The sequence below is a fragment of the Cylas formicarius genome, unplaced genomic scaffold (assembly GCF_029955315.1).
Source record: "Cylas formicarius isolate icCylForm1 unplaced genomic scaffold, icCylForm1.1 PGA_scaffold_12__32_contigs__length_19106922, whole genome shotgun sequence".
Classification (NCBI taxonomy): Eukaryota; Metazoa; Arthropoda; class Insecta; order Coleoptera; family Brentidae; genus Cylas; species Cylas formicarius.
This window is the reverse complement of record NW_026844225.1, coordinates 18619190-18634208: the sequence shown is the minus strand read 5'-3', so window position 1 is coordinate 18634208 and position 15019 is coordinate 18619190. Positions and strand designations below refer to the sequence as shown.

Here is a 15019-nt window from a genome sequence, read left to right as displayed (position 1 = left end):
ACTCAAACAAAAGCAATCATATAAAGAACTTTATATGTATAAAAAAAAACAAAACTCGAAACCAAAAAGAAATGACACCTGAAACGTAACAACGCAGCTTTTAATGGCAAAGTAGGCAGGCAGGTTCGAAAAATCCTGAAAGCCTTCTAGAGCCGAAATTAATGTTCCCAAATCCCCTATTTACATAGTATTTACTATTTTTTATTTATTTATAATGCTTTTAAACTAATAGCTTAATAATTATCAACAGAATAATATTTTTTTATGCACAGTGAACGACTGAAATATGAAACAAACTAATTTAAGAATCGGGGATTGGATTGCAATGCAAATGCAATTGAAAATGTCCATTCATTGAAAAAGTGGACCAAAAAAATTGTAGAGGGTTTGTTGCCCAACTTCAGGTTAGATCTAACGTAACTGAAGTAGAGTGCCTTCAGTGCTTCTTTTTTTTCAAAGAAACTTCCACGGGCTACTGTAATACTTTTTACAAAACTTATGGATTCCTCCTGCGTCGGTTTTTGCTGACGTTTCGCCAATCATCCTGTTGGCTTCTTCAGAGCTTGACTGAATCTGTTTCAGAAAGAAACATTGAACTTCCCATGCTGAACTTCTGCTATTAAATTTTTAACCTGATACATTGACCTCTCGAAAGCCCTCGCAAAAGGTGCTAATATAGTTATTTCGCTTTTTAAAGAAGTAGCCTCCTTCTAACTATTAGGCGATTAGTGGGAAAAATTTACAGGTATTCTGCAATTCTTGCAAAAACGACTTACCTACCTTTCCCAAAAACGGAGAATTATTAATTTCCTCAATTATTTGTTCAAACATTTCTTTGCTAGTGTCCTTAAATATCGAAGAATTTTTTAGGTGCTCATTTAGAGTTGTATTTAACTCAATGTGAAAAATTAATAACTCCACGTCATGTCATTAAAAGGTAAGACAAGGGTTTGAGCAATAGAAACACACAATCCCTAATCAACAAGCAGGACGACAGTACAATTTATTCTTTGATATTTTCAATACTTGCCGTACTGTATCATCCGAAAGTGTGATTATAACAGTGCATGACTACTTTGCCCAGAGGCCACAGGATGACTTAGCCCAGATGGTGCAGCGAAAACACCACTAAAATAATCGGCAAAAGAGTTTGCTATTCCAGCAGGATCGCCATCTTCAAGCGTGGGGATTTTTCCAAATTAATAAAAGACCAAAACTCACTTGGGTCATTAGATATAGAATTCTCAACTTTAGCTAGATAATGATGCCTATAGAAGGGCAATGTTAATCGGTGTCTTAATATTGGAACGTAATTTGTTGTACTGGCTTTTATAAAATTCAAGTTACCGTATTTTGGTATCTATTTTGGTTTTTACTTGTGTTCATTGTCAGTAAGAGAAGATACTTATTAACGATCTGTCAGAGGCCATGTTGGTCGGACCTTTTCAAAAATTTTTTCGTAGTAGCTTCATAAGTTCCTGTTTATCGGCATAGAAGGGCCTGTATATCTCTAGTATGGTATGAACAGATGTTTCACTCAATGAAAATATGTATTTGTTGCTTTAACAGACATATGTATTAAACCCAAATGACGAAAGAAGAAAACGTCGATATCTCGTATATTATGTGATTATCTCTGACGTTTCGTTAAATACTTACCTTGTATTGGTTTGAATAAATTAAATAATTAGGTCTGAAATAACAGGCATACATTCGTTTAAGGTTGCTTTATTTTATCACAGATAAAATTTTTCGTGGAAAACAAAAATAACTTTCAACATTGCTTGAATTAAAAAAAAAGTTGTATATCTATATCTAGTGTATATCTAATGTAAATAATGTGTAAATTTCCGATGGATCCCCGTCAATAGTTTGCAAGCAAAATTACGACGAAAGAATAATATTAACAAACACGCAAAATCAATAACGAATATAAAATGGCTATCAACAATAAGCTACAAATAAAATAAACATTATCCCCAGCTATCGATTAGTTCAACTCGTTTCGTTTATTAAGGTAGACGCACTTTTTTGATGATCTTATTCGAACCGGTAAAAAAACATCATCAAACGTAATAGAGCTTTTCCGGGAAGTTTGTGTTTGAATTGTCGAATGATTATACGAAATTTTACCGTCGGTTAATCTATCACCGTCAAATTCGTACGCGTCTTTTTAATTGGGTCGGTTTTAAAATTGTCAAAAACATAATTTTTGGAACTGTACACTAAACTAGCAAACTCGAATTTAGGAACATGCACGCGCAAAAATAGAAGTCTCTCTAAATAATTTAAAAACTTGATATCGTTCAATACTGATTGAGAAAGGGAATGTGGCCCCTATACGGAGTGTTGTGCATTACGATCGCAGCAAATGGAACTTAAAAAAAAGTGTTGCCGATGCCAATTCAAATAGTTTTCAAGGAAGGACAATTAATTAAATTATTATAGCATAGAATAGAAGGCACTTCATAGAAATGTTAAACTCTAACCAAATGCGTTTAATGCAATTTGAGTGTATTTTTGAAAATTTCACCATTTTTTTCAAATCCCATTTGTTCCAAATATGACACCCCGCACAGTATATACCGAGTGTCGCCTTCACGCTTGCGGCTTGGGCGTCTGCATTTCTGTCTCTTCGTCTTCGGTCGTCTCGTAAGCTGGATTACACATGGAATCCTCGTATCCCACGGGAGGTATGTCGTGAACCGGCAACGTTTCCGGTGTGTTCCTCAAGTTGATATTGTCGAAACCGTCCGGCGGTTTGCTTTTGTCCTTTTTAGCGATGTCGGTGCCTTCGGAAGGACGGTGTTTCATGTACAGGTGGTAAAAGGCGAAATATATCAACCCGGTCACTAATGCTAGTAAGGCGAACAGCTGGAACGTATGTCGGATACCGATAGGTTTGATCAAATAACCGCCGATGAAACTGCCGACGCCCTTTCCTGAAATATTACCCAGTAGCACGCGTAAACCAGTGCGCAACACTTTTGTTACGTACCCACTCCGTAGTAGAGACCACCGAGCATTCCTTGGATACTCGTATCGGTCGTCACTGTTGATAATTTCGCTGCGTAAGTCACTGCGGCGGTAAAACTAAGACCGAATGTGATACTTTCCATTGCTTCGAACACGAGACAAAGCCAGGGGTTGTAGATCAGCGAGTAGCCGAGCAATCTTATCGCGAAAAATATGAATCCGACGAAGATAACGTTGGCGTGACCTAGTTTCTTCACTATAGGGCCGGAAAGAACCAACAGAGGAATACCCACTATTCCGCCAACTGTTATGGTGAGACCCATTAACGATTTCGAGCCGCCCAAGTCTTCCAGAAGCCAGAACAGGAAACTTTCGATGAAACCCCAGGCACTGCCTGGAACACACATTTTCCCTAAGAACAAAATGGAGTTTTCGGGGGGCGGATTTACCTAAAACCAGGCAAGAAATGAACAAAGCGATTAATTCTAATTTCTTCAGCACTTCGATGACGTCCGTTACGATGCTTTTGGCCGCCTTCTTGAATTCTAAGTTTATGAACAACATAAACACACCGCTCACGATTTTTAAGCCCGCGTATAGGAAGAAAATTGGTCTGAAACGACAAGTTTTTGCAGATTATGCAAACATAATCTAAGCGGTCAGTAATACCTGAAATCGGTGTATCCTTTCCCTCTGCTGGCGTAGTCAATCATATATCCCGAAATCGGTGAGCTAATCATGCCACCAAAATTGGCGTATATGCGTTGCAAGCCGTAATCTGCCTTGTGCTCCCTGAGAATTGCGATGACGGCCCCTTCGAACATGGCGAACGAGGTACCGCTGACGATGCCGACGAACACACGGATAACCAAGTAACTCCAAAACGTCAATTGCATATCCAATTCCATGACGGTTTTTCGATTGGAACAAACTTGATTCCGAGGACTGGTGACGAGACATTTCTTGGCGCAACTCCCCAAATCCAGGTGTCGTATTTTCGAATCGTTATTGCCCTTCAACGGCACTGTGACGATGACTTGTTTTCGCGACAGATTTTCGTTGGTCAAGCAGCTCACGTTCTGTCTGTTTTCCACTCGATTTATGAGGAAACTTCGTCTCCGTTCTTCGAAATCGTCGTGGGATATTTCTTCCACGGCCAGGGTCGCTTTGAAGGTCGCGTTAATTTTTTCGAAATTTTTGAAATGGTCACCGTAGCCCATCATGCAATCCGCGCGCCCTTCGTCCCCGATGTCGCAGGAAAAATTATACAACGATTGCGACGGAAAATATATCACGCGTTCCGTAAGCTTTCTGACGGACGTTAAGTATCTCTCGTTGTTTTTCAGCGTTTTGTGGTTTCTGGATTTCGAAAGGATCTCCGGCTCGTGAATATCGTCGTCCTCGGGCGTGTAAGCGTAGGACAAGGAAGATTGATCGGATAAGTCCGTTATCTTGATTTCGTATCGTTTTGTGTTTAAAATCGCGTTGGTGTAATTATCCTCTAGAATCACGCTGCAAGCAAATCCGCAGGATCGCAAAGTTAGTTCCGCTTCTATCGAATTGTTGTGGGGGTTTAAAGTTGTACACGAATGCGCCTCGTTTAGCGTCAACGAAGGAACCGAATTTGGAACGCAACTCAGGCCAAATATTACATCATTGGGGAATGTAAGTGTTACACGTCCAACAGGTACTAGAAGCAGCAACATCGCCGATGCTCCTCCGACTACTGAGAATGCAGACAGTAACAGCTAAAACGTCAGGGTAGATTTCCTCAGTTTTCAACTCCAATTTGATTAATTGATTATTGGGACGAAAGTTTGGTCCATTTCAAGGCAACCCACAAAAATTATGGCATTACTTAACATTTCGTACCTTTGCAAGGTTTTTATTTTTTATTTGGTTTCCAAAAAATACTTGTAAACAGTAAAAAAAAAATAAAAAAAATAAAAATCCGTCGAATGGTACCCGCAAATGGTCCGCGAATTACTAGGAACACTGTGTTGCTGATTACAGACGAGTAAAGATTTTGTTTATATACCTCAGACGTATATCTCTGCAGAGACTACCTGAAGAACGTCACAATAAGGAATTCATGGCGAAACATCAAAATATAATAAATGAAAAGTCCAATTTAACTTTTGTATTTGACTTTTTGTTCAATCTCTTCTAATTCCTGGGAGAAGGTAGCGATGCCTCATACATAGTACATACTTTGTATTTGATATTCTTTTAGAGAATTTACGGTGGTTCTTAATTAAAAAAATAATATCCTCTATACTGGCACAGATCCTGTACTTTGACTTAGTTTTGTAATACCCTTGCCCTAGATAAAATTCATAAAAAAATTAATCAGAAATATCAACATCAAACGCCTACGAGCGGACTCGTTTGTTACGTAAAAATCTTGGTATATTCCTGGAAGCGTCCTAAAGCAAAAATAAAACAAAAATATGAATAAAACATTTTTTTCTACTCCCGTCTAATTACACACCGACTTAGAGTGCGTGAAGCGTCGCTTTACCACGTCAGTTTTGTTTCCCACGAATGCGGATATTTCCGAGATTTTACCGCACGGGTTTGGGAGCAAACGGATGTTTTCGGAAATATTTCCCACGGTTTGAATTTTGACGTTTGTCAATTCTGTCAGTTCTGTCAGTCTGTCTGTTTGTCAGTGAATGAATTCGTATTGTTTGGCGAAAATGTACCCAAAAACTAACGGATGTAGAAAAAGTATAGTATGCACTCGTTTATTAAACACTCGCTCCGCTCGTGTCAAATAAACTCGTGAGTCAAATGCCGTTTACCGCACTTGTTGTATAATATACTAATCTGCACCTGTTTTATCTAAAAATGAACCAAATAATGGTTACCTAATAAAGTGACCGTGCATAATAAACACTTGACGTTTGTTTTGCGATGTTTTATAGTTCGCTGGTCGGTCGGTAAGCGTGATCGTGTGTTACCCGTTTTTCCGAGAAAAATTCGTTTAGTTTTAGTGCCGTGAAGTTGTCAATTATTGCCGGTGAGTAAAATGCCGTTATTTATATTTTATTATATTTATTTATGGTTATTTATAGTGTCGGTTTAATGGCAAACGCAAAATATTTTACGACGTTTTCGATAGGTATCGTGCCCCTGTTTTTTGTATCGACTATTGTGCTAGGCAACTTTTTTATGATCGTGTGTGCGAAGGCACGCACTACGGTTTTTCGCTCACGTTTCGTAGGACCATTTGGTAATATATGCGGCACAAAAACAATTATTTAGTGCTAGGCTCCGTTATCATGACTTCATTTTGCCGTTCGGAAACAATGCCTTTGTTTGAATAGGCAATAACGTTGCCAGGATATGGACGGAAACGCCCTAACCGTGTCGCCACATTTGGGCCTATATAAAAAAAAAATTCTTAATTTCGTGGTCGCTTCGTTTAGCCTACGGAGATTGTCTCAAAAAACATGGTTTATATAGGCTTTTATTGAAATTTCCTAACATCATTTATATATACGTATTCTAACGAATAATATTATTCAAGATATGTACGGCACTGACTTTTTTGCAATTGTTATTATTTACTTTGGTGCTCAATTTTTTTCAAGCAAAGAAACAAAAATCAGGGGCAATGATGGCCAAACGTTTTTCTTTTTGTAAACACTTTGGTTACAGAAACCAAAATGAAGACCAAAGAAAATGTTGAAAATGACTACCATCAGCTTAATTTCAGTTGTTTTTCTTTAATATTGAACACCCCGTATCTCGTAAACCTCGCATTTCCTGGCTTACGTTTATTTGAACTTTTTTTCTATTTTTTTCGATCGAGAAACGTTGACGCGCGCTTTTTGAATCACCCTGTACATAGATCCGCAAATTTTAATAATTAGCAATAATTGTCAACCATTTGGAGTTTTTTTTTTATATATTTTCAATTGAAATGTTACTAGTGCGGGAAGTTGGTTGGTTATATACAATCTACAGGGTGTCTCAGTAAATGCAAAAAGGGGCGTTATTAAGGAAACTGACGGTCTTAGGAAATTAAAAAAAAAAAGTAAATCGACCACGAGAAAATGCTGGAAATTATTTTTTACTTTCTGAAATGGCTACCAGGCTAAAAAAAAAAGCTGTTATTTGCTATTGTTAAAGTGAGTACTATTTTCAGAAAAATTGAAGGCTGTTTCTTCTATCTCAGGAAGTAAAATGATTGAGGGTGTTTTCTTTAATAAATTCCTATGCTATCAATCGTACTATGACAGCTCAACAACTCTCAAATAGTGAAACCGCATGTCAATTTCTTCATTCTAACGTAAAATAGGAATAAAATAATTTAACGCCCGACTTTCGGTAAAAATCTCCAGTTTGTTGGTTTGGTTGGTGTCTAACAATTCATTAGTAACCGAGTTAGTGATTAAACCCAATTTTTAATTAAAAATAATAAATGTTTCAAAACCGCTGGACATGTTAAAACGTAGATGTTAGTTTAATTACTTCAGTGCACTTCCAAAGGATTGTGAAAAAATAGTAAAAAAATAACATCTCATTTCAATTTTAAACATCACTTGGCATACTAAATAAAAAATTTGCATTTTATTTGGTAAATTCGGGACAATTGACATTAAGAAGAATCCGTAAAGATTAAATTATCCCCAAAATCCAATTTTCTTTCGAGCTTTCTTTTAAAATTATATTTGTTGTGTTGTTATCTAACAATCTAATGACAATGAAAAAGTCATACCCTTCCATTTAATCTTTTTTCAAATATTTTATTTTGCGATTGTGGCAGAAAACGACCTGGTGGCAGGGCAGGGTAAAAAATATTAAACTTCGTAAAAAATGTGGACACTTATTTAGTAAAATATTCACTCTCCTGTCAGAGATAGAGCCAATCAGAATTAAACAAAAAAAGATTTGAATTTTTCTGAGCGTAGTTTAACTATAACAAGATCACAATTAAGCACCCTGGTGGCCATTTCAGAAAGTCAAAAATAATTTCTAGCATTTTCTTTTGGCCCATTTACTTTTTTTTTTAATTTACAGGCCAAGTCGTTGCCAAAATAACGTACCTTTATTGTAATGGTACTTACTGTAAAAATATTTACTCACTCACTGACAATCTTTACACAATTTGTCGATTTAGTTTCGGTTTGGGATTTATTGTTAGTTACATATGGCGTTATATACTCACTCGGAAATTTCCAATTTTATCTGCTATCATGCCGGCTAATGGTGGCATGAGAATTGCCACAGCGGGTGTTACCCCTGACATTATGGCTGTTTCTTCCGCGTTAATTCCCAATTCTCTCATATGTATCGTCAAATACGGATACAATACCAATATTGCTAAAATGTTACGCCGGTTTTGTTTTGAGGTTAGTTTAATGATACTTACTTACTCGAAGAGTGCATGAAAAACAAAAGCTTCAAGGGCAAAAGCTCTTTTTGCTTGAAGTCTTTGGCGATTCGGTGAAAAAATAGTTTCACGTATTTGTTCATGTTGTTGTTTTCGTTTTGTCCATTAATTCTGCAACAAAACAAATACCGGTGGGCTTTTTTTGTAATACTGATTATTGTTGGGGATCATGGGAACCACCCGTTACCAATTGCTTACAAATTGTCCAAATTATAACCAACTATTATAGAAAAACGATCGTTAGTTATATAGTTAATTATGCAGATTGTAATATTTTGCAACCCGGAGTGCATAGTTTGCTTCTAATTGATTTAAGCAAAACCGGTAAGCTGCAGTACTTTCGTATTTGGCAGTAACAAAATACTATACGTTGCGCAAAATTCGAACACTATTAAACTTACTGCGATTGCGGCAAAACGCAATCAATGCCAAATATTTGTAACTTAATTACTCGTTTTAAGACAAACGTCATAGGATATGGCGGAAGGAACCTTGTCCGCTATTACAGGTATATTAACGGTTTGTATACACGAATTGGAAAAAATGTTCGCCGTCCGTATTGTATAATCTGTAAGTCAAATAAAAAATTGACGACTGTAGCTGTATACCGCTATCTCATTAAAATCAGTTTTTTCTTTCTTCGTCGAACAAGTTTTGCGAAGACGAACGTCGTTCGTATGAAACAATGTAGGTACCTAATTTTCTGCATATAACAATGAATCATCAGAAATAATTCCTTGTATTTATAAACAGGTAAATTTTGCCCGAATTGTCCTGTTTATTGACTTTGCATATCCATTTATTCAAGGCTCCATCATTTAGCGTTGAGTCGTCGACGAAATTTGTCTAGTCCCACTTCGTATGATTATCTCGTCTATTAGTCGATAATTTTTTGAATGCAATCAGCTTTCTCATGGGTTCAAGTATTTTTGCTTGTATTCCACATTAGAAGGAGACTGTTAAAAAACGAAAAAGACTGACGCACATCGAAAAAAATGCCATTGTTCAAGTGCAAAGTTAGGTATTTGATTCAGTTCTCTGTGAATTCTTACCTTACATAACAGCGATGTTGCAAACGAACCTATTCATTTCGTATAAACAATATTAGAATGTTTGCGATGTCAGCAAAATATTCGTACGATGACATTTTTTATTATTGGCTTGATAGTTTTTCCTAATGGATTTATCGCTATGCGTCCTCTCCTCTCTGTTCTTTTCCCAGCAGAATGGAAACGCTTTAAGCGAAATAAAATTGAAGACGATAATAGTTTCAAGGTAATGATGACCTTTCCTGCGATTGTGACGTTTTATCGGGATGAAAGTCGTTTTTCGCGTTCGCTTTGTAGATTAAATTTTTTAAACGCGTAACGCCAAAAAGTGTTTTGAGTTTGGATTTCGCTTCTCGTTGTTGGCACGGTAAATAAAGCAACTTTAGTTGATCAAGCCGGATGATTACCGGTTTGGCAATATTTTTTTACCTATCTCGTTTTGATTCTTCTCATTTTACTGCCGCTTATTCAAGGATTTGCCGCTTCTCCACCTTGAGTGCGTTATATGAAAAATGCTTTAATTATATTATTTTTACTGCTGTTTAAGGCTGCGTAATATTTACATTGTGCCTTTGCAAAAATTAGAGAAAGGCGGATCGTTTCTTAAAGCATTAGGAGTGCATTAAGGAAACGGGAAAATTCCACGTATTCTTTAATTCGGGTGAGAGGTCAATCATACTTTCTCATTTTCAAATACAACGAAAATAAATGTTGGATCTACCGATCGGTGATTTCACAACGTGTTAATTTCAAATGAAATATAAATATTTTCGTGGTGTCATGTAAGTATTCAGTGTTTCTTTGACATTTCAGATGTTTTTCTTTATATTTTAGAGATGCAATATTGCTTTCTAATTATTTATTTATCGGAATTGTTTCCGCATTGCGGCTTAGTATTTTCCGGGTAAAAATGTTAAATATGTTGCTGAAGTATAAATCAAGCTGTATTTGTTAATAAAGGTAAATAGGAAGAAATCTACGCTAAAGTTGTTGATTAACAGCGGTTTATTTACGTTGTTTTTAGCGCCATTTGCGTAAGCGGACTCGAGGAGTTTTTATTTTTCATCTTGTGGTCAACAATTTATTAATGAAAAAATTTTTCCTATAACCCTATAGTTACGTTTTTCGCCTAAAATCTCTAGTAATAATATTATCGACACCTTAGTAAATAAATATGTACTTACCAAAAAATTATTGGAAACAACTATTGGAAATAAATCCCACCGGGCACAAGAAAATCAACTGTTTTTCGCACGACACGCATGTAATTAAATCGATTGACAAAATTAAAAATATTCATAAAATTAAAGTCTGTCGACTTGAAAAGCCGGATCGGCGTAAAACTAACGTGTACGGTGGGTTCGTTCTATTCTGAATTTGTCGGGTGCTCGACCATACGACGATTCAACTGCGAGTAAGTAACTAACTCTCGGCTAAAAACTGGGGGGCAATTTCCAATTTGTTTATCGAGTAATTGCTCGACCGATCATCGTCCACTGACGATTTTACCTTGCTTGTTTTTTGAAAAACGATTTTCCATTTTTCTCGACTCGCATTTGAGCGTGTTCTGTGTTGGGAAATTATATAGACATCGCTGTAGTTGGATGAAGAAAAATTTTATATATTTCAGTATGTTTTTTTACCTTTACTACGTGGGTTGGCTGTAAGTTTCGGTTGTTTTTTTTTTAATAAATTTTTATGGTTTTTTAGTTTTTGATAATACTCGGAACAAACATAAATAAAATAATGTGTATGAAGCCAAACCAAAAAGCCCTTTTTGAAATTGAGATTCACATGGGCAGTATTATTATTTTATGAATTATATTTCGGCCTTCTGTTAATGCTTTATTAAATGTTAAAGTTCTCTGTCTGGCACGTCCACCAAGTTTTAAAATAATACTGAGAAATAGCGCAAACAGGATTTATAGCGATTTTCCACATATTTTTGCGCTCTACAATAAAGCAATTTGCGTTTATTCAAAAACTTTTTCAACAATTACGCTGGGTTTTGAGAGCACAAAATAGTGAATTGAGGTCCATTGTGACAGTTTTTCAAAGGCTGCATTTGTAATGCATGCAACGAAAGATTAATAATCCAACGGAAACTTATGATTTGTATTTTGGGGTAACGGAAAATCGACGACCGATGTGAGCCGACCGGTTTTAGTACCATCTGCTAATTATATATGGAAATACTAGATTTTTTTGAATTTCCACCAGAAATAATTAGATTCTCTTTAAACAAGTTGCTAGATTTACTAAACTTCGGTCTGTTTAATGAAATTTCTTTACATTTTTTGCTCACGGAATAAGAAAACTTCGTTAGCTAGTTAGTGGTAAAATTGTATGCAGGGATATACTTCGACCAGGAATATAGTGCTTTTACAACCGACGCCGTGATTAACTTTGCCTACTGTTTGTTACTCCAAAACCGCAAGTCCTTATAGAACACCCTACCGAGCAGACCCTTACCCGTAGCCATTCCAGGACCGTCCTAGGAATTTGTCTATTTACACTAACAAGCGGGTATAAGTATTTCACCGAGCACTTCTTGGAACATGTACATAAAAAATTAGTATAGAGTAACAATTCATAAATACGTACAGGTACATAAATACGTACTTACTGGAAGGATCACAGTCAAATACCTCCGTAATATATACGAACATATTGCAATTTAGAACGATTCATATCACCTGATGTTAAAATAAACGCTTCTACTTATTCGAAAATACCTCGCAGCATCAATGCTTAATCAAATTTAAACCAGTCCATTTACGTTTCCAATTAAAATTTCAAGTTTCTACAAATATTCGTTACGGTCCACCTCAGGCAAGATCTACTTAATGCAGAATAAACATCTGTTGGCATGGGTTTTACCACGATCCAGCGAAGGTCTGCACTTAAGGTACTGTAAAATACTTAAAACGTCAATGCAATAAATGCACTATATTTTTGGTCGCACAATATACCCCTCTTTAACCCAAGATAGCCAACCCGTTTAATCCATCAGTTTTTTTGTGGTTTCAGAACTCCAGGTTGGATTTTAGGATTGGTTAAAAAGAACTTATGTTCGTTCCACTTATAGTATCAATATATCTCGAAGCACGGACACTTGAACAGTATAGTTTTAATGTCAGGTTGCAGCACTGCAATATTCTTATTATTTGTACTGACGAATCTATATTCATTCACTCCTGCAGTTAAAATATTCAACCGAAAAACCACTCATTACTGGAGCTGGGAAAACAAGATTACTTTCGAAAAATCGTCGGTGGGGCAGGCGAGTTTGTCGCGCATAGCAGAAATATTTCGAAAAGAAGTCGCTTTCGTATAAAGTGACTTTCACGTCTCGCCGAACTTCAAAGGCAAATAACGATTTCCAATGATATTTTTTCAAATATCTCGCTCACCCGGTATGGTGGACCAAACCTGAAAAAATCCCTCCACACAATTTACGATACTATTCAAATCAAATTATCCCATCTTTAACAGTTTTTCAATTATAGCCAATAATTTACCCATAAAAACAGATGTTTTTGGGATCCTTTAGATTTTTTGTTCATAAACATATCTTGTATATAATCCGAACAATGTTGGAAATAGATGTTATAGCCCTGTAGCTCCCAACGTTTCCTGGTATATGAATTTTTCCAATAGATTAAATAGTTTTCGAGAAAATACTTAAAATGCTGAAAGCATGCAGTATAGTAATAATAACTGACGTCATGACGTCTAGATTGTGGGCGAGGAATGGTGATTTTCGTTTGAATTGTTGCAAATATTAAACGGAACAGTGTAAGTAATAGCTGAAAACCGTAAATACAAAAATTGTAGCTCTCTATGCGGCCTATAATACTGTTTGGAGAAATTAGAAATATTTTTTACGAATCTTTTAGATTTTTGTCCATAATTAAAAAACCCTGTATATAAGCGAAAAAATGTTTGATATAAAAGTTATAATACCGGATTTTCCGCGTCTCTTGGTTAAAGAATTTTGACGATAGGATTAATAGTTTTCGAGAAAATATTTTTTTCTGGACGCCAAAATAACCAAAAAATTTTTAAAAAATACTTGACGATATTTGACTTTTATACCTCTTGTAAATTTGAAGTCGATACAAACTGAAGACATTTGTTACATTTATTAATAGAGTACGAAATATCTTGAACACCCTATTTGAACCGATTGGCCATATTTTTTACGAATTATGATTTGCGGTTAATAATTTATTCCCAAAAAGTACAATTTTCACGGTCTTTTAGATTTTTTTCCACAATTGGAAATCCCTGTATATAATTGATAAAATGCCTAAAATAAAAGTCATAGCGCCAGATCTCCCGCATTTTTTGGCTCTAAAATTTTGCCGATCGATTGAACATTTTTTGAGAAAATCGTGTTTTTCTGAAAGACAAAATCAAAGAAAATTTTTCAAATTTTTAAAAAATATATTTGATAACATTTCATTATGCTCAATTTCTACTGTTTAGATATGCGTACTGACTTTTACTTCCTTGCCAAATTTGAAGTCAATGAGTAAATATTTGAAACATATATGATTTTTTAAACTATAGCACAAAATATTCCGAACACCCTGTTAAATACAAAAGTTTTAGCTGTCCGGACGGGCTATATAGAAATGTGAAAGAAACTGACAACTGAAGCACAGCCTTGAAATTATGGTCAATTAACATTATAAAGGGACCCCAATTTTCAGTTTTTTTGCGCATACCGGTCATATCCTGTACATTTTTTAAAATTATAAGGAATAAAGTTTTCTATAATTTAATTTCGCGAATATTCTCGTTCACAATCTTTTTACTTGGGCCCCTGCAAACGTGATTTTCAAATTTTTCAAAACACTTCCCGACTCGCCAGCCCCCCCAATCTCGACAGGTTCCATTAGAAATGCAAGCCCTATACGCAAAATTTCAATTTGATAGATTCAAATTTTCAACACTTATATACAGCCGAAAATTAAAAAAAAGAAAAACATGGTCGCTAAGGTTTCATTAGGGTCATTTTTAGAAATCCTGCGCACCCTGTTAAAAAACAGCAAAATTTTAACCGTCTCTCTCAAACCGTTCGGAAGTTATTGTCGGAAAAGTCCAGGAACAGACAAAAAAAAATTTTTTTTTTCGACGCTGTTTCATCGATTTTCCGAAAGTAACACGAAAAAGGCGATTGAAATTAACATGATTTCGAAAAACAAAATTGTACGCTCCGCATTTTTTGAAGGTAATTTAAATCCTCAGCGGTATCTTCAAGAAAACTTTTTTCGGGGGGTACTCTTAAAGGCCTAGTGCATCCAGACTGCATGCACTCCATGTACTGCCCAAAATGGAGGATATATAGAAAGAATCTTTTATTAATAAGAATTATTTTCATTTGTTTTAAGTTCACGTTAGTAGATTTCGTTTCTTATAAAAATGTTTGTAGGTTCCATTTCATTGTTCATTTGCTTTTCATGGTAATGCTAATAATATAGCCGTAGAAAATATGAGATCCTGACTGAGGTCTGTCTTCTTTCCTAGACTGTAGAAGTTTCAACTTATCTTCCGTTCTATTAATGAAGAAACACTTTTTCACTAT

At 35.7% G+C, this 15019-nt stretch overlaps 1 protein-coding gene across 1 annotated transcript; it reads right to left on the bottom strand.

Annotated features, from left to right (window-relative positions):
* Positions 1–1718: 1718 nt before the first annotated feature.
* Positions 1719–10838, bottom strand: LOC132708565 (uncharacterized). The gene is made up of 7 exons (XM_060680937.1): positions 10611–10838; positions 8361–8488; positions 8153–8307; positions 3646–4724; positions 3426–3589; positions 2999–3370; positions 1719–2942 (listed from the first exon to the last, which is right to left on the bottom strand). The coding sequence occupies exons 2-7, from the start codon at positions 8458–8460 to the stop codon at positions 2599–2601; spliced, it is 2214 nt and encodes a 737-aa protein (XP_060536920.1). The 5' UTR covers positions 8461–8488; positions 10611–10838; the 3' UTR covers positions 1719–2598.
* Positions 10839–15019: the final 4181 nt, after the last annotated feature.